At 40.4% G+C, this 26120-nt stretch overlaps 1 protein-coding gene across 2 annotated transcripts in view; it reads right to left on the reverse strand.

Moving 5' to 3' along the window:
* Nucleotides 1-26120, reverse strand: part of nell2a (neural EGFL like 2a) — a 98532-nt gene that overhangs the window by 39577 nt on the left and 32835 nt on the right. For both annotated transcript variants that reach the window (XM_077517353.1, XM_077517352.1), the window contains exons 11-13: nt 22135-22240; nt 20219-20347; nt 527-652 (exon numbers count right to left, since the gene is read on the reverse strand). In XM_077517353.1, coding sequence (XP_077373479.1) covers nt 527-652; nt 20219-20347; nt 22135-22240 — 361 coding nt within the window. The remainder of the gene's footprint in view (nt 1-526; nt 653-20218; nt 20348-22134; nt 22241-26120) is intronic.

Below are 26120 nucleotides of genomic sequence, written 5' to 3' on the forward strand. Positions count from 1 at the left end.
AAAGAAAAGATGCACATTCAGGATGTATCATTTTAAATCTCATCACAACAGAAAAAAAGACTTCATTTTTTTGTCCTTACTGTACCAAATGTGGATATGATTTTAGCATACAGATACACATTTATGTGGTGGATTATAATACTGCGGCAACCAGGGCAGATCCAAGGAGCGTCATTCAGTGGTTTTGGCTTAGCATACGTTTGAACCTGAATATGAGTATAAATTTTGTACGAATTGAAATACCAAAAGGCCTTCGATACTCACTACAAGTTTGAGCTAGGTAGTCATTTGGAAGAAGCTGGTAGCTCATTTAAAATTTTACTGGACAGACCTTTTGTGTCCTCTGTTGCTATTCTGCTGCCGACTGTGTAAAGCAAAGTCCTTTTCACGATTTATACGCAGTTGTTAACACTTTCTTTCATTGGTCAGCTACTCTTTCAAATACTCTACACTGCAGTCCAAACGTGTCACAGAAGCGCTTGTAATTACATTCCAGGCTGCTATTAAGGCAGGCAAAGGAACTCACCTGTGCAGGAATAGTCATCGATCCTGATGTAGCCCGTATGGCAGATGCACATGAAGGAGCCGGGGGTGTTCACACACATGGTGTTCTCCCTGCAATAGTGTTTCCCTTCAGCGCACTCATCAATGTCTGGAAAGGAAAGCGGGGGAGAAGGAAACACAAGGCAACAGTGGGTTGGACTGCATTTCTTGAAATGATTTTCAATTTCCATCTAGTAAAAGCACCTACATTTTTTTTTTTTTTTTTTTGCTAATCATATCACAAAGGGGCTTGTCAACTGACCTTCATGTAAGAAATGATCCAAATATTGAACAGCGGATTACCGTTTCGCTCCTTTTCCAGGTCACATAATAACTTGTTTTTAATCGATATTCAGGTTCATGACTCCTCATTGATTTAACTTCCACTTTGTTTTGTCACCTTTAACTAAGCCAGAAAGAAGTTTCATACAAGCCTTCCTCTGGAAAAAAGGTCGTATTTAATGTGCTACACTCCGTTACTGGAAAATGGTTGAACTCATTCTTTTTTCTTGGACAGTATTAGTGTTGTTCCGATACCGTTTTTTGGCTCCCGATACCGATACCCAGCTTTGCAGTATCGGCCGATACCGATACCATACCGATACTTAAGATTTTTTTTCCCTCAACATGAAAAAGCTGTCCTGCCATTGGTTCAGAGCATTCAAGGGCCAATAGGATATCTTAGATCGGCATGCAGTGAACATGTCACATATCAGTGAATGTCGTGCACCAGCAAGACACAAGATGCTGCATCCAAAATCCTATATTAGCGTTGGAATTAATGGTATCGGCATGTTACTTGTGAGTAGCCACCGATACCGATACCACTGTTTTAATGCAGTATCGGCACCTCTGCCGATACCAGTATCGGTATCGGAACAACACTAGACAGTATAAAATTCATTCAAAGGTGCCAGGGAATTTATGAGCTGATTTTGCTGTCTGAGTTGAAAATATTGGTTTAGGTCAGAGTTTACGTACACCTAAATTTGATTTCAAGTGGGCCTGGCAAGTATATTTATCATAAGATATGAATAATGACAATTCCAAATTTTCCCAATTTTCTGCTGCACATAACGTTGTGAGTTTATTCAATCTTGGCTCAGGCCTTCCAGTGGCACATTTTCTCAAGGTACTCCGGCTTCCGTTCACATTCCAAAAGCATGCCTTTAATTTCAATCTTCAAGACTCTGAATTGTCCATCGGTGTGAATGCGAGTGCGAGTGCTTGTTTGTCCACAGTGATTGCCTGGAGACCAGTCCAGGGTGTACCCCTCTGCCAAAGCCAATGGGATAGTCTCCAGCTCACCTGCGACCATAATGAGGACAAGCTCTATAGAAAATGAGTGGATGGAAAGACAATCACGTTTTCACCAGCTGAAATTGCTTCATCCATAAGCCTTTCTAAGGTGTCTTTTTGTGAAATAGACTTCTTGAAGAGTGGACAATCCTATCACAAAAAAACACCTTGTTCCTTCACAGATGCCCTTCTTGGCACTCAAACAGCTTTAGGACCCTGTGCAGCCATTTTGGGGGTGGAAAAAAAAGCGATTTGTCTTCATAGATGCCAGACAAGGCACGTAATGCAGATTGTCCATTAGAGGTTGACGCCTTATCACATAACAATGGTGCATCATTCCATTTGCAATCTATTCAAAGTAAGACAGTTGCTTGGTTGCTTCAGAGATGTGGAATGTTCAGAAACCAAAGTTGAGACTGTCAATGTTCTTTTGGGTCGACTGTAATATAAAGTGGCTCATGTGGCTTTAAGAATGTCATTTATTAGTTTGGCCTTCTCACGCTCACAAGTCCATTTTTGGATGTAATAGCTGTTGCTAAGGCAACAGCTATTCCTGGGATTTAAAACGGCATGCTTTTGCATCAGACAAGAGAATCTACAATCTCGCTAATGCTATAAAAATTAATCTCAATCGTGTGATGCAACTGAATGCAATGAGAATACAATTAAAACTGAACAAATAAACGCAGCTCTGTATTAAGGCTCTTGTTCATGTTGATTCTGCAGGTCAATAGTAGGGAAACCTTGTGAGAGCCAATCTCCACAGTTCTTGGTATTACTAATCATTATCAATCCATTATTCATTTCCTCGATGCCCGCCTGAATGCACAACGACATTCAACCTTGAATACGCTCCATGCCAGATGCTTTTGCCGGGCGCGCACTTCAAGTTGAATTTCAATAGATTTGCATTGGCAGCATCTCAGCTTGCGTGTCCTTGCACAAAACCGGAGCTCAAGCACCTGCCCGCGACGGTACCGTTCACATTTCCTCATTTCACAGCTCCATCGATACAAGCTGCTTCCCGCTATTGAAAAGCCTCCGGGATAAATACAGCCCACAGACAATCTCTTCCCCTTATAAAGATACACGTGCCCTTCAGTAAATGAATAGAGGCTGACTGAACCCTGTCACTGGCCTTGAGGAAAGCTGGTGGCTGGGGGGGAGTTAGCGGGAGAAAAGACAAACTAAAGGGAAGGTCAAAAATCACACGACCAAAGAGACATGTTGAGAGCGAAAAAGGTGGCAAGTGAGAGATAAAGAGGTAACAGAAATTGTCCCAAATAAAAAAAATGAGGTGGGGGTTTACCTAGATTTATCACAGAAAGTAAGAAAAAAGATTACCAATTGCATATGTCGCTGGTCTTAACTCATTTACTCCCAATAACGTATAAATACGTTTTTTAGTGTCCCAAAGACGTATTTATACGTTTTTTTGTTTTTTTTTTATGCTAGAGCATGCAGAAGGCGTTGATGCAGCCTCTCAACTGCAAAGAACGGTTGCAGAATGGTAGTTATTACACAAACGGCCAACAGGTGGCAGCAGAGCAAAGGATATCAACCAGGGCCATGTAGAAAAAAAGCTCAATTACTTACAATTTTAAATAGATTTGCGAAAACTGATGAAACTTAGCTCTCTTCTAATGCTAATTGCTGCAAAACGGAAACAGATAGAAACATTTTTTTTTTCCTGATGAAAGAAAAGACTTTAATCTTTCTTTTGATAGGTTCCATGCTTTTATAGGAATAGAACACAATATTCTGTGGGCCTTGCAAAATCAGTCAAAATCCAGTAAAACAGCCGGGAGCGAACGGGACTGCTTCTGTGAAAATGGCTGGGAGTGAATGAGTTCAGCAAAGTGGAGAATTTAGAGAGTTTTGGAGATTAAAAGAATCAAAAGGAAGGGCAAAAGCACAACACCATTACATTGGAAAGTAAGAAATACAGAGTTCAAAGAGAAACACGGAAGGTACGTAAACAGATGGCCAGTTGAGAAGTCTGTCATTGATCTGGTGTACCGTTGTCGATGGAAAAGCATGTACAGGGAAGGGTAATACTGTAACTTCAGAGAGAACATTGAGGCTAAAAAATGATGGCAAGTCAGAGATAAAGAAATAAGAGACTCCGAAAATAGTGGATTAACTGGGGCTCGAACATCAGAAGAAAATAAATGAATGGTCAATTGAGAACCCTGTTGCTGGCCTTTAGCGGCGTTAGAGCTTTGGGGGTGAGAAGAAGGGGAAGGACGAAATGACAAAAGCAAAGAGTTAAGGTTGAAAAAGTCTGCGAGTTCAGAGAGATACAGTAGAAAAGTTTTTGTAAAAGGTCAAAAGGGAAAAAATGCACAGATTAAAAAGAAACCAAATGACCAATTGAGAACTGTCACTGCCACAGAGACATGTTGACGGTGAAAAAGTTAGCAGTTAAGCGATAAAAAGGCAAGAAAGAGGTATTGTCCTTTCCAAAAAGGGCAAAACCATGACTTTTAGGTGGAAGACAAAAACGAATGGCCAATTGAAAACTCTGTCGCAGGCCTCTAGGAAAGTTAAGAACTTCGAAGTGTTTTGGAGGGGAAGGATGAACAGGGAAGGGTGAAACCACAAGACTGATTGTCCAAAAGAAAAGGGCAAAACTGTGGATTCAGCACGGCGGGTAAGAAAACGAATGGCCAATTGAGCATCCTGTCACAGGCATCAAGGAAAATTGAGGCTTTAGTTTTAGGGTGAGAGGAGGTAAAGACAAGTGCAAAACTGCACAACCAGAAAGACAGGTTGAGAGTAAAACAGTTGGCACGTCAGCTATGAAGACATAAGAGAGATTGTCCTGCCGAAAACTGCAAAACCGGGAAGTAAAAAAAAATAATGGCCAATTGAGAACCTTGTCACTGGCCTTGAGAGAAGTAGGGAGAGGGGCAAAATTAATGGACCAGAGGGATAGGTTTAAGGTGAATAGGTTAGCGAGTTGGGAACGATAAGGCGGGATAAAGATTACCCGAAAGAAAAGGTCAAATGCGCGGATTAAAGGTTAAAAAAAAAAAAAAAAAAAAAGAATGACCAAAAAATTCTGGACGTCACTGGCTTTGAGAAAAGTTATAGCAGGGGGTCAAACTCAATCACACAAGGGTCAAAAACTCAGAGCACACTTTGGGTCGGGAGCCAAAACTAAATGTCGTGCACACTGGGCAATATGTTTGCTTATGTTGGGGAAATGGGTTCTGTGTTGTAGAGATTCTCAGCGTGGACTGCAAGTGTCCACCGGTGAGGCAATTCCTATGTGACATAGTGATAATACTGCACTGATTTTTAAGTCACAGATTATGTCCAAATACTATTATGGCGAAAGACCAAAGTTACAGGAAAGGGCAAAAACTCAAGACTCGAGAGCGTCAAGAGTGGAAGAAAACCGGAAGGTAGGAAAACGAATAACCAACTGAAACAGCGGGTGACTGAGGTCCACTGGCACTTGGCGGCACGATTTGTCACTCAAAGACAGAAAGTCAGAGAGAAATTCACTCTCAGCTGTCCTCAACTGTGACAGTAACCTTCAGCCGAGGTCTCGAGGTGACAGCTTCACTCCTCTTTCGGATTGGCTGAACCTGACGGCAGCTTGATTGAGAGCCTTATAACCATAAGACGCCATTCATCCCACATATGGTGGCAGCACTTAGGTTTGCTGAAACAATATATTAGTGGGTGAGATGATTGGGGAGGGAGATTGGCGCACGGACAAATGGCTGTCTCTCCATTAGGCCACTCCATTTTCTTGATTGGCTTGTCACGTGGGCAGCAGAAAAGGCTGGCCAGGAAGCTTTTACCGCTCATCGGAGAGATCAGGGTCAATCTGCTGCCTCGGCTCGGGAGCAGTCAGCAGTTCAATACAGACTGGTAGCTTTGAGTTACGAGTAGCGGTGTGCATCTCGCCTGGAAACGATGATTTGTGATGTATCTCGATACGTAGGGTCTGTCAATTTGGTTCATTTCAGCTGGATTACCATTCGGTTCGACATGGTATGGTTGAGTTTGAAAGGGTATGATGTGGTTGTTTTTTTTTTTTTGTTACACCCTTCATTAAACTCCCGGCCATTTTCACAGAAGCAATTCCGTTCGCTCGTTTACTGAATTTTGACTGATTTTGCAAGGCCCACAGAAAATTGTTTTCAATTGCTATAAAAGCATGGAACATATCAAAAGAAAGATTAAAGTCTCTTCTTTCATCAGGAAAAAAAAAGTATGTTTCTATCCGTTTCCGTTTTGCAGCAATTAGCATGAGAAGAGAGCTAAGTTTAATCAGTTTTCACAAATCTATTTAAAATTCTAAGTAATTGAGCTTTTTTTCTAGATAGCCCTGGTTGATCTCCTTTGCTCTGCTGCCACCTGCTGGCCGTTTGTGTAATAACTACCATTTCTGCAACCGTTCTTTGCAGTTGAGAGGCTGCATCAAAGCCTTCTGTATGTTCTAGCATAAAAAAAAAAAAAATAAATAAAAAATAAAAAAAACGTATAAATACTAGGGGTGTTAAAAAAAATCGATTCGGCGATATATCGCGATACTACATCGCGCGATTCTCGAATCGATTCAATAATCGTCAGAATCGATTTTTTTTTTTTTTTTTTTTTTTTTTTTAGGATTCACACCTTGAGCATGGAAGAATGTTATATGAACGGAACATTAAGCCTTAATATTTTATTTTAATGCTGTTCAAACATGAAACAGATTACAACCTCTATAAGACTGAAATTTCAGATAAATAAATAATACATTTTCATATAAATCTTACACTCTACAAGCTTACTGATTAGTATTTTCTAAGTTTGAATAAAAAAAAATCGCAACAATCGACTTATAATTTCGTATCGGGATTAATCGGTATCGAATCGAATCGTGACCTGTGAATCGTGATACGAATCGAATCGTCAGGTACTAGGCAATTCACACCCCTAATAAATACGTCTTGGGGACACTTAAAACATTTAAAAAAAAACGTATTTACACGTTATTGGGAGAAAATGAGTTAAGAGTGTCCCAACTTGTGAGTTTTCCAGACACGAATCATCGCTTGGCTTGTCGTGAACATGACAAGCAGTATACAATCTGGATGATTGAATGGACAACAAGATAAGAAATATTGATTCTCTAGTAATCAACGTCACCCACCATCTCGGCATTCCGTTATCACCTTCCATACGGTCCCCTTCAAGGTTCTGTTTGGCCGCCAATACTACCGCATAGTTTGTCAAATTCACGGGTCAACTTTGACATTTGATTGTGTGACCACGCTGTTCACAAAGAACAGCAACCAGGGGAAAAGCCGGAAATTTCCTGGCTCTTAATGGGCGGTGTTAAAGGGGACTTCAATGAAGATTATAATTGTTCTGACATTTTCACTTTCCCCTCTCTGGCTCATTAGAGTTATCCCAACAGGTTATAAATAGTGGCTTTATCCGTCTTCATTTGCATGCCACGGAGCTTGCAAGAGCGCCCTCGCTATCTCGTGTCCCATACTGCACTCAAGCAAGGTCTGGCACAAGCGAGATAACGCTAGCATTGCCTTTGGATATCCCACAAAGAAGCGCGATTATTTGCCATTTCGTCAGCCCGTCTCCTCTCGCTTCGCTCACCTAGCAACTCGCTCAAAGTTTTCAATACATGGCGGGATCCTTCTGCCAGGACTGCTGGAACATTGTCTGGTGATTCTCAATAAACATTTATGGCAGTCGTAGAGAGGTGCACAGAGACAAAGAGCTCCAGAAGGATAATAAGAGAACAAATGAGTAATCCTGACACTTGGCCATCTCTGAATGCAGAAAAGTTGGGCTTAGTTTAATTTAAGTGTGTCAAAATTAGTGCGTTAATTTTGAGTTAATTTAAGCTCCTTTAACACCATGATTTTTTTTAAATGCACAACTACTACTTGGAAAGTCTGTACTGGCGGATTTCCAGTCGCAACGCAGCAGACACGTCCATGTCAAAATTTAGCGGTAATACATTTGGGGTCAAAATTGTATTTTACTATTTTCAAAATGTGCAGAATTTCAATTTTTTTTTTTTTTTTTTACTCCATGTTAAAGATTAGATTAGCTCCTAATATGAAAAGACAAATGCATTGAGCTGTCACCAACATCTTACAAATGTAATTATGCCATCTAGTGGCAGATAAATCACCTCAACACAAATCAATATCACACTAGTTTGTTTTTTTACAGTACAGTACATCTTTTGATTTTAACTGAATTTTATGAATTATTATGGTTACTGTATTAATGACTAACTAAACGATGCAGCCATATTTTTATTAGTTTAACATTTTTTTTCCCAACTTTTATGTTAACAAAGGTATGAAAACTTAGAAAACAAAGTTATTGTACATTTTATTGTGCATTTAACAGATATAAAATTTACAATTAATCGTGACTTAACTATTGAAGTGAAGTGATTAATTACGTTTAAAAAATGTTATCCCTTGACATCTCTGAAGTTGCACAACTGTCATCATGAAAGATCTCAGTACAGCAACAATCAAAGGATTGATTTGGAATGTTTTGGCATATCAGGGGGACACCAACACCCCCGAAGCCCCCGTCGACAAATAATTATCCTGCAAGCTACCATGCATTACATTGTAAAAAAAAATAATTCATGCATCATTTTACATTAATGTCAAATGAATAGCTTTGCATACTAGACTGCGGCAGGTTGATTACAGGCCACGTACGTCTTGTTATCTTGATTACCGCTTCAGTTTCAGATGAAAAATCATATGTATTGAAATTGAGTGTGTGTGTGTGTGTGTGTGTGTGTGGGGGGGGGGGGGGGGGTGTTGCTCTCGCTTTGTTCCTGCATGCTACATTTAGCAGTAATTACTGTTTCCATGTCTGAGTGAAAATGCCAATGTGTTAAAAGTTGACAAAATGAGCTGCTTACAAGTGAATCACAACAAGTGATTTTGCAAGTCGTACCCTTACCATGAACGCAATTTGGAAAATCGCTCCCCAATGAACAAGTTCAAAAAGCCCCCAAAAGTTAAAAAAAAACACACACACAAAAAAACTTCACTGCCAATTTGCTCGAGACGGCGCAGGAGCCAATTAAGATGACTGAGTGGGAGTAACGAGTTGGGAATCTGCATTCCGAGCGTCGGGGCTCTAAATTGTCTCAATAATGTGCGCTCGCTGTGATCAAACGCTCCAAATGTGCTCTCTGACTTGGAAGGATACGTCGGAAAAAGGCGAAGGATATGTGCATGCGTGTGTGTTTGTGTGTTTCCAGGTGTGAAGAAAAGATGTATCGCCTCTTTATAACGTACCAGAGCAGCAGTTATAGATACTTATGTGCATACATTTAGCACATCATGAGTGCGACTGCGACTATACACGTAGTGGGTTTCACTAAAGTGTCTTGTTTATGCATGCCACACACATGCACGCCGCCCCATGAGGTTTTGCTCTCCATTGCTGCTCTCATTCATCGTGCATAGATTTTCTCCCACGTCTTAATCGACAGTGTCATCATAAATCACTCATCAGCCGAAAGGATGGATTATTTTTTTTTTTTGTACTTCCTACGTCCATATAAGGGAATTCAAATCGAAAACATTTGAGGATGAAATGATGAAACTGCTGTCAGATTTTAGCATGCGTCCGTTAGACGTTTATATTTTGGAATCAAAGCCTTTGCTGCCATTGACGAATATACTCGTATTTATCAAGTACGATTTAATATGTGTTACAAATACGTTTTGTTTGCTGGCCAAAACCTTGTACCTCCAAAATTGTCACTTTTCAGGAGACCCCAAAAAAACAACTTTTTTTTTTTCTTCAACCATTAACATTGCATCATCAAAAAGAACAAGCCATTTTTAACACTTCAGATTGGTTAACAATTCATGAAAAATGACCCACATGTGTGGATTGACCAAAAGTATAGATTTTTGAGAAAAATATGAAATTTGTCAAATTGTGACTTATAAGGTTTTGGCCCGATGCCAGCGGGTATATTTATTAGGGTATGCATATTTCCAATAAATAATGGCACTTTTTGTATCTCGATACACGGGGTATGATACGATTCAACAACGGTGACATTTTCAATTGGAACGATTCAGTGGGATTACTTTTAGCTTCAAATTAAACTTTGTAATTTTCACAAAATTTATCTTTCAGTTTACTTCATAAGCATTCAGCTTAGCCTTCAGCTGTTAGCATTCAGCTTTCAGCATTCCCACGCAATTTCTCCAGAAATTGCACTTAGTCTAGTTTATTTATTTAATGCTAAATTAACTGTGCGGCAACATTTTGTATTAAGGGTAAATTATAGACTTGAAGGGTTGGTGAAAAAAAGCTTTTGATGCTCCTGTTCACACTCTCGTTTGTTTTCCACTGTAATTTTGGTTCCCTTCCAAATGGACTGCAAAGGCTCCACTTTACTTTCTTTCATTGTCGTCATCACAAATACTCGACTTGTTCCTATCAAGGTGACGTGTATTGATTTTCCACTTCTTGTGGAGTCCTACACAGCGATTACATATTCCTCACTATATGTGGGACATAATGTTAATTCAGATTAAAATTAGATTAATTAGCTCATTATCTATAAAAGTACACATTCATTTTTTTTCCAACCCAATTATCACTGTGTGAAATTAATATAAATCAGCATGTTAATCTCCTTGAGCGTATTTGAAGGCACGCCTATCTTCTTCCGCGCTAGCCTTGTGAATTAAGGTGGCATTTGCAGTGGACAGATACTGTTATTTACACACAGGAGAGTAGTGGGTGGGGGGATATTTGGCGTACAGTCTGATAAATGGCTGGAACGTCTCTTTTGGGTGACATTTCAGCACGGTCACACAGGTGAAGAGTGGGCAAACATAGCCAGACACTCGCAATAGATCAACACTTGCTTGTGTGCGTGCGTGCGTGAATGTGTGTGTGTGTGTGTGTGTGTGTATGTGTGTCGTTGCAGGGCAGTGATTGAGTTTTGGAACCGGCTGCGCTCTTCAGTATGCACCAATTAGCCTGCCGCCACCTTGTGACATTCAAGAGATAGCACAGGCAATCGTATTGGTCCATGTTTACAAACACGCACACATTGGTGATTTCAATGCATCAGTTTAGGTTATGTGTCATGTATAGTGGGATGAGGGCATATTTTCCATGAACATTTGAATCCATTTCTTCATGATATTCGATGATGGACCAGCCAGGAAATGTCGACTTTCCAAGAGCCCAAGGAGATTATGAAAATAATATTATTCAAAGATCTAATTTAAAGCCTCTTACACAAAGATCATGCCAAAAGAGAAAGTTGCAATAGGGAAGTAAGATCCAGCAATAAAAATATCGTTTGACTTTATTTTTGCATTATACAGTGTGTGAAGTTGTGAATGCTGGAGAGCTGACATTCAACTGAAATGTCTTCTAACTGTATTTATTTGCTGTTTCTAATGAGAAGTGCTCAAAGGCTAAAGTTGGACTAGTTTGAATAGGTCGAGAAATGTGACAGGATCAAGTAAAAAAAAAAAAAAAAGTGAAAATTTGTGAATATTCATTTAAAAAATGAGGAATGCCGGGTTTGGCGGAATGCCGAAACAAAAGTACTGTGGTGACCCCCAAGGAAAAGAAATTCATCAGGAAAATGTACCTTTAATTGAGGGCTTTCAAAGGGATAATAAATATAAAAGTTTTTTTTTACTACTTGCTGTGTTGTGTAAGTATAGAATACATTTGTAAAATGTCTCCATTCATTTGGGTGAACGTTGTCATGGAACATGTGTGAAATTTTTGGAACGTATAAACTACTACTTTACTTTGAAATAAGTCAGACATGATCTGAACATTTTGATGTTGGAATGGTTTAAATAATTATTTAATCAGAATATTATTATTATTGCAATTATGAATGGGAGATTCAACTCGAAAATCCCCTGCAACCATTTCAATTTCATTTTTTTTCTTCATTGAAAATATGTAATCGTGGGAAAAGTCGTAGTGTGAGTAATGTAAAGCAGAATATTTTGATGTTGGAATTGTTTGAACGACGCGAGAAATGTGTTAAATTCTAGAGTGCAAAATTCTTCGGCATTCGCACCTGCGTGACGACATCCCGTCTGTAAATAAACCCATCTTTAGCACGCAGTGAAAACCCGGCTAACGAATACTATCGAGGACACAGACATGCCACACAGTGCTTCACATAACCCGCATCAATTCCCTCGCTCTCTTTTAGTGAAGATAAACTTCCTAAGTGGGACATTTGGAAAACAACAATTGAGCACGCGTTTCTTGGCCGCGAGTCAGCGACACGACGCGAGGGTGAATAATGGCATTATCTCAACATGTTGAACTATACTGATTGTTCAATTTAGACACAATCACACAAGCTGTCACTTCTCCTCTGCTCGCCCCTCCGTCTAATTCCATGTCCAAGATGCACACGTGGAAAACAGCCGGTGGGGGGCTGCGGAGGCAAGACCAAGTGGGGACAAATTGCAATTGAATTCTGGGGACTACATTTTGCTCTTTGGGATCTTGCAGAGCCCTGCGATTGGCTGGCAACCAGTTCAGGGTGTACCCCGCCTACTGCCCGCTAGTCAGCTGGGATAGGCTCCTGCACCCCCGCAACCCTTGTGAGGATGAGCGGCTAAGAAAATGGATGGATGGATGGATGGATGGATGGATGGGATCTTACAGAATCTTACAAAAACAAAGCTGTTTTAATTTTTAAATAATTAATTTTAATAAATTAGTCATTTAGATGGCTATGTTATTTTATTTATGCACAAATGCTTGGTCCACAAAGAAACATAACATGTAAACAAAAAGAGCATGACTATCCATTTGTGCATTCTTATAACTAGGGATGGGCAAGTACCAATACCAGGTAGGAATGTTCTGATCACATTTTTTTGCAGACAATTGCCATTAATTTTGTGCAATTTTAAGAAAAAAAAAATCCTTTACTGGGATGTGTAGGTCTTTCTTTCAAATTATCTTTTTTTTTTTTTGTGTGTGTGTGAAATTTTATCTATCAAAAATAAAGTTCTGGGTGGGAACTTCCACTGGTTCTTGTATCTTGATGTTCACAATATTATTCTAACAGTAATAACCAGAGAAGACTGCATGTTCTCAGTTGAAAATATTTACTGGATGCCAGAAAGATCGAGTACACAGCTACGGACCCCTCTTCTATTAGTATGCGGAAGAGGAACTGATCAAGATCGTCCCTGCACTTATACTGTCTAGGCCGTCCGCCCACATGGGCGAACGGCTCAGCCTCCCCATGTGAGAATGTGTATCCTGTTGGCTTTCACTGGTTTCTACTGGATAAATATGTCAGAATGTAGACATATAGAAATGCGCCAAGGAAGGACGAATAACAGCGACACAACGGCCTAGATCAAGTCATCGATCTAATCATTAAGAGTCCTAATCTAACGCTAGTGATATCTGTATCGGTCTGATAAAAAAGTGATATCGAGCATCCCTACTTCAAACCAATATTACTAAAAAGAATGTAAATGTTTGTTTGTTATTTTGACCTTTCTGTGCCAATTGAGAGTAAGAAAAATCCAAATGGTGTCATTTCACCATGAAGTGCAAATCCAGCCGTGGTGAGGGCAGGATGTAGGAAAGCGCATGCCCCATTTATGTTGAATGCATGCAAATGGACACGCACACACTGCTCACACTTCCATTCTCCAAGGCGGCGCTCGCATCCCCTCGAGTTTTGCCTACTGCTGCTTCGATGAAAAATTTACACAAAAGTGATGTCAGCGGCTATTTCGAGCTCATCTCTGACCTGGGAATGTTTTAAAGCGCTAGCGTCTGTCTCTGTGTTTTATGAAATATTGCAAGTGCGGGCCTCTGTTTCATCATCGCCTTGTTGTTTTCAATAAACACAATTCCACATCTCATCTCCCCGCAGTCTGGAAAGTCATCCAGAAAGGAGAGCAGGAGGGATTTCAATTCGCAATTTAGCAACTCCATGAGGGCGGACGTTGCCCCGCAGACGACGGGATATTTTGGCAAAGTTATTCTAGATTTGACGCAGAACAGACCGCAATCATATAGCAAATGACTCGCTGAGAAATAAATTGTTTGTGAACGAAGTGCAGGAGCAAAGGGGAGTAATTGTCCATGTTTTTTTTTTTTTTTCCCCCCCCTGCCGGTGTACCGTGTCTGACGCAAACAATCACCGCCAACCCCGGCCGCCTATTTCAGAGCGAGACTCCGCCGCCTCTCGAGATGAATCGCGCGGCTCTGAAGTGTTGATGTTGGAGGCGCCGGTCTCGCACGGGTAATGGGATGGGTCGGAACAACAAAGGGCTGCCGAAAAAGCGCGAACGGCGCCGGTTTAACGGGAGATAAAAACAAAGAGCAACCGAGCTGCGAGCGCGCTTGTTTTTCAGGCTGTCAGCAGGACAAGGGACCAATTAAAGGCCACAAAAGGGATTGGGGGAAACTCGCCATTACACCTACGGGAGGTTCACAGGGAAGAGAATGCAGTGGCACCTTATATTTGTGAATTTTTCCAGTGGGAAGTAAGGGGAAATGTATGGAATCCCTTTTACAGTTTCTGAAACATATACTGTCACGGTTTGGGTTGATTTTGTTACTTTTGTCCAGGCTCAGGTTTAATTTCGCGTTGTTGTCCTTGTCAAGCATTTTCATGTCCACGGAAGTGCTAGGATGTCACTGAACTTGGTTGGATGCAGTGGTGCAAGTATCCCAGTCCAGGTACTATACGTAAAAATATTGACGATAGTTATAACTTTCCTACTGGGCTCGCTTATTTAGATGAGTGACGGAGTACAGCGTCATGTCAAGAGACTAAAATGGCAATTTTAACTCATTTGCTCCCAATAACGTGTAAATACGTTTTTTTTAACTGTTCTAAGTGTCCCAAAGACGTATTTATACGTGTGTTTTTTATTTATTTATTTATTTATTTATTTTTTTATGGTAGAGCATACAGAAGGCTTTGATGCAGCCTCTCAACTGCAAAGAACGGTTGCAGGTAGAAGCAGAGCAAAGGAGATCAACCAGGGCCATCTAGAAAAAAAGCTAAATTACTTAGAATTTTAAATAGATTTGTGAAAACTGATGAAACTTAGCTCTCTTCTAATGCTAATTGCTGCAAAACCGAAACAGGTAGAAACATACTTTTTTTTTTCCTGATGAAAGAAGAGACTAATCTTACTTTTGATAGGTCCCATGCTTTGATAGCAATAGAACACAATATTCTGTTGGCCTTGCAAAATCAGTCAAAATCCAGTCAAACAGCCAGGGAGCGAACAGAACTGCTTCTGCAAAAAACGGCTGGGAATGAAGAAGTTAAGGACCTAATGCAGCATCAAACCTGTTTTTCTCCTCATCTTCCCTTTCTCAATTTCATTTGAGGTTTCATTCGAACACACAAGTGCAGCCTTTGACGGTTTAGCTTTAGCCCTTTTTGTAAGAATAGCATTTTCCCTTGTCAATAACTCACCAGTTGACATTGGAGCAGCATTGCAAAATTACCAACTGGGCCAATGAATGAATTTCTGTCCCTGACTTGCAGTTTCAGTGCCAGTTTGAGAAACTACTGCAGCATACAATTTATGCTAGACATGGCATGTTTCTGAAAACTGTTCTTGACAAAGCACCACGTAGAGGAAGCCCTGCTACTACCACCACTGACTAAAAGTTTGGTGTTTTCGACGTAACGTCCGCGTTAGCCCTAGTTGTAAATTCCGGCTTGTCACATGAAGGCTTGCCACCGCAACTGCGTCACTGACATGTTTTTTTTTTGGCACACTTTTCACACCAGATGCCCTTCATGATGCAACTCACACATTTTGAACGAGTAAGCGTCAGGAATTACTGTTCCGTACCAATCCAAAACTCACAACTGTGATGAGCCAACCACATCTAAAAATCTTGATTCAGTGTAGCATCATCTACGGCTAAATATTAAACCCATAAATGAGCCTTAATTGTGCATTGTAGTACATCATATCAAATTACTGTCACACAAATTCGCTCGAAAATACTGACTGTTACCTGCTTGAACCGAGCCGACAGCCATGCACAAAATTCGACATATAATACTTAAGACAGTATTGCATCATATATAAAAAGCTTTTCGTGGCTCTTGCTGGATCAGAGGGGCGAGAAAGTTAAAAAAAGTACCTTGAAGGGAAAGTTTAGGGAGAAGTTTTCATCATAACCTTTCATGTGTTGTAAGAAAAGGCAGGACAACACATGTGTGTACGACAACAGCTGAGGAATATTCCATATTAATAAAAAAAAACATCAAGGTGAATCGATACCTGTTCAGAAACAAAGTGCATCGCTTGAGCTGAATGAAGTTCACCTGCTCTGCAACAGTCAACACGTTCAACCTTCAACCTCACGTCAATCCTCATTCATTTGAAGCCAGATAATCATCGCCAATTATGCAGATTTTCCCCCGAGACTGCGTCATTATCTCGACAAGTGGGAGCGTTTTCGCACCTATTGTGTTTTGCACCTAAAATGTGTCCCCGTGTACACAACCGTGGGAGGAAGATCAACGCGAGAGCAGCTGTCAGGTTCAACTTTGACGCCACATTTTCTCCTAATCCGAGAAAAGCAGCCAGGGTTTGCCAGTATGACGTGATGTTTACGACACATCCAGACGAAACGGCATCGCAGATACTGGAACACTCATGACTGTTTCATGGATTATCTGGCAAAGACCCACAAAAATGGAGGCAGATGAGAATCGCGATTTATGTTGGGTTTTTTTCTACACGACAAAACACTCACAATCAAATATTTCTAGAATCAAATATTGTATTGATTTTTCTATTCATTAATGAACTAATCAGAAAAAAATATTATATTTATAATATTTTTATTTTACTCACTTTTTTGTCGAAAAACAACTCCCACATAATACTTCCAATTTACACCGTTTAAATTTCAACTTCACGCATTCCGGGGTATATATCGTCTGATTCCACGATACAATTTGACGTTAAATATCAACTTTTCACCAATTCATTTTCAATAGGATGAACTTTCTCTAACTTCCACTTTCCACGCCCACTTCCATACGTACAACTGATCATCATTACCAGCTCTGTGACACTGCTCAGTTCTTTTTATTCATTTATCTTCAATTAGGACTTTGTAATTTTCACATAATTTATCTTTCAATTTACTTCTGAAGCATTCAGCTATTGGCATTCAGCTTTCAGCATTCCTACGCAATTTTTCCAGAAATTGCACTTAGTCTTGTTACTACTATTATTATTCTTTATTTGAGCAGTGATAAACAACAACAACTTTTTAACAACAATTGAGCAGTATCAAATGAGAGGGATTGTTGTTTTACTCAACAACCTTTTTGAAACCGATTCAGTTACTCATTCGCAAAATGTTTTCCAAATAAAAGCAGATGTTTACAAATGTCCATCTCATTTGTTTTAATGAATTTAATTTATAAATTAATGTATCTTGCATTCATGTTTCGCTCTCAAATAACTGATCGAAAAAATATCGATATCGCGATATTGGCCCATGTAATATACATATCGCAAAGACAGGCAATAATTTTCATATGCTTTTTTTTTTTTTTTTTTTTTTTGCTTTTACCTGAATTTGACCAATCAAACACAAACTTAAACGTGCATCACCATCCAATAGTTAAACATCATTTAGGGTCATTAGAATTCATTAACTAAGAACACATTGAACTTGTTTATTACCAAATGAAAAAAATGTTATTCTTTCATTTGATAATAAAAATGCTATTTCTTTAGGTACATGTTAAATATCGCAATAATATCGATATTGCGATAGTCAACAACTATGTCGCATATCGCATGTTTTTCTAATATCGTGAAGCCGTAGTGTACGCTCGCATACTCAGATTTCACAGTTTTTTTTGTTTTTTTTTTGGGGGGGGGGTTGTTTTTTTTGCGAGGCGACCCACATTTTTCATGGCAAATGCTTATTGGAGGTTCACAAAAAGACAAACATTAAAAGAGGAGAAAACCCGGAAAATACATGCTAATTTCGTGCTGAGCATTATGCAAGCCAGTTTTTAGTTTGCCCCTAGAATAAAAACTCAACTCATCACAACTTTATTTATAAAGCACTTTAAAACAAACATACATTGTATACATTGCTGTATAGAAAGTTCTGTACATGAAACAATAACACAATAAAAGACACGTTTCACAAGAAATGTTTGCTCCGCTTATGAAAGCTGCCCCTATTATGGAATTCATGTTGAAAATTTTTTTAAAAAATCCATGAAGGGCAACGCTAGCGTCGAATGTCATTGTGTGCAACATGGCTGGCGACATCTGGCCCCGCCTGATGCTGGATGCTTGCCCTAAGCAGAGAAGTGGCCGAACGCATGCAAAACGTGAACGCTGCAGCATGCGGCCTCTAAATCACAAATTAATCAACGGAAAGAGAGGACAAACGCCGACCTCTCCAATTCTGTCTGTGAAGCACTTAGCGCGTGTTGTGGCCACAGATAATGAGAGGATTACCGCTTCCCATCTCAAAAGGATTACGCGATACATACACAAATTCAGGGGCATTCAGCAGTCGAGTTTATTTTCTATGCATTTTAATTGATTCCTCCAGGATTAGCACAACCAAACCTTTATTTCAAATGATAGAAAACAGCAACTTTGCTGCAGCGACCGACGTTAGCTTTAGTTCTTTCATGCACCCACGGACTTCTGGGATTTTATTTTTTTCCTGATACGTTCTTTGAGGGGCAAATGGATTCAGATTCAGATTACGTTATTGATCCCTAAAAGGGCAATTCCCCCAGTCCTAACCAGTCCAAACAGACTGGGAAGCTGGTCACCTTTCAGAGTCACGAAGTGGATGAGTGCCCCTTCAGGCCCAGCAGCTGTCATGGTGATTTAAAAAAAAAAAAAAAAAGGATAAAAATAAAAAGGTTTTCTCACGGAGACGTTATTCTGTTCATCTAGCTTTTAGAATGTTTCCACTGTTGACACACTCCCCAGAGAAATATGTACTTTTAGGAAAAAATGACATTTCAGACAGAAGCGAGCAGAGCAGAGTGCAGTATGCTTTTGAAGGTTGCATCCACCATAACAAAATGACACAAGGAAATAATACACAATCACACAGCAAAATTGAACCACCGCCCACGACAACAATAAGAAGAAGCAACATTGTTCCTGTAAAGTTGGATCTCAGTCAATAGTCTGATATAAACATACCAAACAGGAGAAGCTAGCTAGATGCATTAGCTTAAGCTAACACACATGAGTAGTAAAGCATTAGCATTTTCCTGAATGAGCAAACAACAGCAAAATATCATTTTATGTTCACAAAAACAAGCGAAGTGCGCATCTCGAAATGTAGGTGCATTATGGGTAATTCAAGGTGCATTATGGGTATTTTTTTAGGTAGGCGAGACTACCAAACGGTCATTGAAAATGAATTGGATCCAATGGAATCAGCTCTGATAGAAGCGTTTCAACTGCTGGAAAGTTGCAGTTTTTTATTAACATGCGTACCATGTGGTTTACTAACATCGGGTAAGTTGACTTGCAAGCTTTTAAGTGTGCAGCTACGCAAAGATTGTCACCACTCTCATCTCCGCCATTCAAATTGACAGGGTAGTTGGTAGTCTCGTTTTTTTCCCGTCGCGCATGCCCAAACTTAATGTTTACTTTGCTTGTAAATTGCTTGCACATGGAAAATATTTTTGAGCATTTTTGAGGACACCTATATCAAAATTGGTCGACTGTCATGACCTGTTTAATATTTCAAATAAAAAAAAACTTGTGTAGGGTTAACAACGAGGCAATTTGGTTATCATGACCTGAAAATCAGACTCTTTTGTTTTGCTAGTTAGCTAACCTAGCTTCCTCTTTTTCTTCTTGTAATAATTTTCTTCTTTGTTACTCAGAGACAGGCAGGATGCCATGTGGAACTATACTACCTCTTACAGGTCAGTCTTGGAACTACAAGAGATGTCTTGTTTGGCAGTGGAGACTGGAGACTCACCATTGTCGGTAAACATTGTTATGTATGTGTGTGTGCTGTGTTAGCGATCTCGAATATAGGACACACCATAAGAGTAGAAAGAGCACACAAGATATGTATTCATAAAATTTAACAAATCAATTAGACTGACTGTTTTATCATCAAAAATGCTGCCTAGTTGCTTAAGTAACATTAGCATCAATGCTAACATGATTCATTGTTGTTCATCAAATGTTCATCAAATCCATTGTTATTCATTGTTATTCATCAAATGAATTCATTGTTAATTCATTTGTTTATTGCCTTAACCCCCCGGAGGGCAAACACACTCCAACTTTAAACGCTTCCGTCACATACTGAAAGGTCCTACCTTCACAGTAGGCGTTATCATCTCGCAAGGGTCGGAAGCCATCCCTGCAAACGCAGCAGTCTCCGGCCTCCAGGTTGACGCAGTCGGAGTGCTCCACGCAGCCGTGGCCCTCCGAGCAGAAGTCGTGACCTGCAGGAGGCGCAGACAGGAAGAAGGCGCAATCGATAAGAGGCGGATTACTTTATCTCCGCTCGGGAATCAGATCACCGGCTGCATTGTATGACTGCAGATATTAGAATGATTTCCTGTTTTGCCAGCTGTCATTGATATGTTTCATTCATCCATGCATCCATCCATCCATTTTCTATTCCTCACAAGGGTCGCGGAGGGTGCTGGAGCCTATCTCAGCTGGCTTTGGGCAGTTGGCGGGGTAACACCCTGGACTGGTTGCCAGCCAAGGATCGCAGGGCACACAAAGACAAAAGACAAACAACCATCCACACTCACAAGCACACCTAGCGACAATTCGGAGCGCCCAATTAACCTGCCATGCATGTCTTTGGAAGATATGTTTCAGGGTACTGAAAACAAAAACAAACAAGAAAAAACACGTTAGACTGGGGAGAGACTAGCTAACCATGATGCTTGATGCCTTTGAAGATTTACACTGTCAGGAAATCAAACGTAGGGCAAACAATGACGATCAGTTGAAAAGGTCAAAGATTTCCAGCCACTCTGCTCTCATCTTGTCATTTGTTTTCATCAACAAACCACCAATGGTATTTTTTTAAAGCAGTCATTTTGCCTTTTTTTTCTGTTGTCTGTTCACAAAAGGCAGCAAACCAGGAAATCGATATAATTCGGGGGTCCTCAATTAAGAGGGCGATGAAGGCCTCGTTTGATGACTGCATCCCTGAATTTCACAACACAGACTGTCCAAACTTAGCTTTCTAGCCATAGAACATATAAAAATGACAAATTGAAAAACACTCGTGTATAGACTGTACTGGTACGGCTATGTGGCTGTGCAGGAGGCACAGGTGTCAATAGTATTCACGTTCACTAAAGTATAGATCAATCAAACTTTATTTATAAAGCACCTTTCATACATTCAAATGCAACTCAAAGTGCGGAACAATCAAAACATCCATAATACAATAAAAAGAAAAAGCCCCCCCCCCTATCCCCAGGATCGTACCTACAGACACAAACGCAAACCACAACATGGCAGGGCACAGAAGAACCCTGTGAGGAAAGGCACCCAGGAGGAGTTCATCCACAATGAAGTCAAAGTCAAGTTAAAAACTTTCTTTCCATGATGTTCTATGTGCCCTGCTAGTCTAAGCAGGCCTGAGAAGGGACCCCTGGTCGTCAATGCAAAAAAAGATCCTAAAACGGCGACTTTAAGCCAACATGGTAGACTTCCTGTATCATTCTGGCTATGGTTTCTTAAGACTTTTTTTGTGGGTTTACTCATGATCGACATGCCTACCAAATTTTGTGTTTCTAAGTGAAACTGGCTTCAGGGGATTTTTTTTTTTCTTTCATGAGGGGGCCGCAATAGAGCCACAACCTCAGTTAACTTCTCACCAGGATGAACAGGAGTATGAAAAAGCCTTCAAAAAGGTGTTTACTGTACGTTTAACCAACTGCAAGTCCCTTTTTTTCTTTAACGTCTCAGTACAGAGAAACATTATCTACATCACCCTGAACTTTCTTTCTCACCTTCAAAGGCTTGCCTCCCACTCACAAAGCCGCTCCAAATAAACCATTTGATTGGCTTAATTGCCACGCTGGCGAATGTGTTTACTACAGTAATGAACAGAAACGACGAGTGTAAATCCCGCAAAAGTTGCACTCGTCGAATGAATATGTAAATCTATGTAAATATGAGCACTGACGCTAATGAATCGAGCTGGTGTCAACATCCCTGTTGTGATGCGAGATACGGGGACGAAGGATTCCTCCGCACTTACCTCGACAGACTTTGCAGCATCTGTCACTCAAGGTGATCTGTTCAGACTCGGGACACCGGAGTTCGGGACACGGCTCGCCGGGGTCCACTCGATGCATCGTCCTGTCCTGTGACGGGCGGAGAATCGCACATGAGATACTTCCTCTCATTTGCCCAGCGTGCCCTGGATGTAATTACGCTGCTAATTATTCATCCTTTGCGTTTCCTCTTTCTATTCCCCTCTCGCCCTCCTTCCAAACGCAATTACTCGCTGGTCAATAGTGGTTTTGAGTGAACCTGTGCTGAGGACATGAAATAGTTCTTCTGTGGTGTTTCACATCGTGCTTGATTATGCAGCAGCGATTCAGCCACATGAATTATTCCTGAACTTGGGCTTTGGCGAGAACTATAGTACGCTGGAATCATTTCCCCAGCATGCTTCTGGTTTGTCAACTAGCTTCATCCGTGACAGCTCCAGAATAACTCCAGATAATAACCTTAGCATTGATGCTAGGTTAGCACGAACCCAACATGAAAATTCCAAAGCTAGCTAACCAAAATTACAGTGGAAGCTTCTTTGTATCATTATTTCAGTACTGCTGTTAGCTGCTAGCCCAAATCAGGTTTTGGCTAGCTAGCATCAGTTACTGTTATAATCACTCACACTGATTAAGCTAACGATTAGCATTAGCCACAGATTGACTAGCTCAGGGGCATGTGGGTGGCATGTGACAGTGAGTCTGTGTATGAATGTTTCTTTTTTGTATCACGTGAGGCCGAAATATTTCATTACAGCTACATTAATGCTAACGTTAGCTGCTAGCCCAAGTCAGAATTTGGCTAGCTACCACCAGTTACTATTATAATCTCTCACACTAATTAAGCTAACTATTAGCGTTAGCCACAGATTGACTAGCTCAGGGCCATGTGGGTGGCATGTGACAGTGAGTCTATAGTGTGTATGAATGTTTCGTCTTTGTATCACATGAGGCCGTATTATTTCAGTAGGTACATTAATGCTAACGTTAGCTGCTAGCCCAAGTCAATGTTTGGCTAGCTACCACCAATTACTATTGTAATCACTCACACTGATTAAGCTAACTATTAGCGTTAGCCACGGATTGACTAGCTTAGGGCCATGTGACGCTGAATCTGTGTATGAATGTTTGGGAGTAAATTTTGGCAACAGACAACACATTCCTGCGTGAGTTTGATCATTGAGTGTCAACACATAGCTGAAAAAGTCAGGGCATTATATAAGTATACTTAACCAACACAGAGTTTTCTTCGACAGAGATACAGTCCACGCAAGGATCTGTTGTACACAGTTGCGGGGGCGCAAACGAACCACAATATAACAGGGGTCACAGTACTCAAAACAGTGCCAGTACAGTTAGTAGAGGTCTAGCTGTTGCTTTAAGGATATTCTAGAGCAGCTCTGATAAACAACCGTTGTTGTAAAGGTAAGGGGCAACTAGGGAACCGAACGACCACCTTGTGGAAGACATTTTTTCACAGTTGTATGAATTGTTCAGTGCAGGGGTATCCAAACATTTTCTTCCAAGGGGCACCTACGTACAAATCAAAGAATGCAAGCGCCACTTTGACATTCTTAACCTTAAAGAATCACTTCAGCTTCACATTCAGAGCCAAAACAAAAGCATTTTGTTCTAAGCTGACCATGACACGGAGCAGAAAGTAGAGCAAACAGCTGCAGATCTCGGTATCCGCTGCTGTAACTGAATTATCTTTTTTTTTTTTTCATCTGAGCACTATGAACATAAATTGTGTTATTGGCGGAGAACGAGCAAGGGAGAGATGAGAAGGAATTCCGTAGAAAATAAGAACAATGCAGGCCAAAGACATGTGCCAAGGATCGCGAAAAAATTGGACGGTGGTCCGCAAATGCCCCCCAGACTGTATTTATTTCCACACCCCTGAGTTTAGTGGGTTGTCTTTGAATGTTTCGGCACGTCTGTGCCATTAATCTGAGCAACACAAAAGTCAATAGCCAGTCCTGTAATGACCATGTTAGCTATGTCTGAATTTCCTCCACGTCTACTTTGGAGTCAACTTTTCGATTGCGGTGGTCTCACTTTAAAGTCATTTGCCTCTTTTTTTTTTTCCCCCTTTAACATTTCACACATTCAAACTGCGATAGAGAAGAAGGCTAAAATCATCCTTTCAAGCCATTTAGCCAGTTTTCAATTGCTTGAGTTTGTTGCCACTTTGCTGAAAGTCTTCCAAGTTTGCAGCAAAGAATTTCTTGCCGCCCACCCGCCCAAAACTTGCCAAACAAACCCCGCCTCTCCGTCAGCAGGCAGGGAGGAGATGAAGAAGCATCTGTCAGGGGACGACCGCGGCGGCGGGCTGACTGACGCTGCTCCTCATCCGTGTTTCTTTGATCTGCCGGGGGACCGCCAGTCTGTTTAGCGGGGGCCACAGATGTGCAAGGTGTGGCGGGCAAGGGAGCCAGGGGGGCAGCTGTCGGGAAGCGGCCGCTTCTGACGGAGATTTGTCGCCTCCGCGGGGGTTGCGGGTTGATACCATCGAGTTAAGCCAACAAAAAGCTACTAATCAGGTTTTTCATTTGTGTGATTGATTACGCACTGCCTGGCAAAAAATTGAGAAGTTAATTAACGGCAAACGCAAACAAGCGCTCCAGCTGCCGCACATGACAAGCGTTGTGAAAAAGTGCATAATGAATACAATTTTAGAAAGGTAGGGAACAATGACTGCCGCGTTCTGAGTTTCTTTTCTGAACGTTAAGTCAATTAGCAGAATTGTGCCAATTACTTGAAAACACAAAAGAAGAAGATGACAGGCGTGATCAATATAATTCAGATGAAGCGTCTCGAAAGCTGCTTCGCTCATATTTGATGTACAGTAAACCGCCACTATTCACAGGAATTAGGGACCTCGACCTGCCCTGAAGAGCAAAAGATAAGCTTAATTGAAGCGACCTCATAAAAACTTCTTTTACTTTCTTGACACCAACTGCTACTTTTCTATTGACCAGGGTGTGTTATGATAACATGAGGCCTGACAGGAAGAGCACAGAAATATGCAAACTGAGATTTGCAGTGAATTTCTCTTAAAAAATAAAAAAAATAAAAATACTGAACTGTACGGAAGAGGATAAGGGCCAGTGAAGAGGGAAAAAAAATGTTGGCAGGATTCTGACTTTATTCTCAAAATTCTGACTTTCTGACAACAATTCATAGCTCTACGTCACAAAGTCAAAATTCTCATTTCATTCTCAGAATTCTCACTTTAATCTCGGGATTCTGACTTCAAAATCAGAATTCTGACTTTAAAGTGAGAATCCAGACTTTATTTTCAGACTTCTAATTTGAATCTCAGGATTCTGACTCTAATCTCAGAATCCTCACTTTCATCTCATACATTCTGATTTTATTAAAGTGTGAATTTTGACTTAATCTCAGTATTCTGACTTTAAAGTCAGAATTGTGACTTTAATCTCAGAATTCTGACATGAAAGTGAGAATTCTGACTTTATTTTCAGAATTCTGACAACAATTCACAGCTGTATGTCACGTAGTCAAAAGTCTCATTTTATTCCCGGAATTCTCTTTAATCTCAGAATTCTGACTTTATTCACAGAATTCTCACTTTAAAGTCAGGATTCTGACTTCAAAGTCAGAATTCTCACTTTCATCTCAGGATTCTGACTTCAAAGTCAAAATCTGACTTTAATCTCAGAATTCTGACTTCAAAGTCAAAATCTGACTTTAATCTCAGAATTCTGACTTTATTCTCAGAATTCTGACTTAATCTCAGGATTCTGACTTTCTGACAATTCACAGCTCTATGTCAAAGTCCAAATTCTCATTTTATTCTCAGAATTCTCACTTTAATCTCAGAATTCTGATTTTAAAGTGACAATTCTGAGAATAGAATCAGAATTCTGAGATTAAAGTCAGATTTTGACTTTGAAGTCAGAATCCTAAGATGAAAGTGAGAATTCTGACTTTACTCATAAAATTC

Source organism: Festucalex cinctus, chromosome 3, assembly GCF_051991245.1.
Source record: "Festucalex cinctus isolate MCC-2025b chromosome 3, RoL_Fcin_1.0, whole genome shotgun sequence".
Classification (NCBI taxonomy): Eukaryota; Metazoa; Chordata; class Actinopteri; order Syngnathiformes; family Syngnathidae; genus Festucalex; species Festucalex cinctus.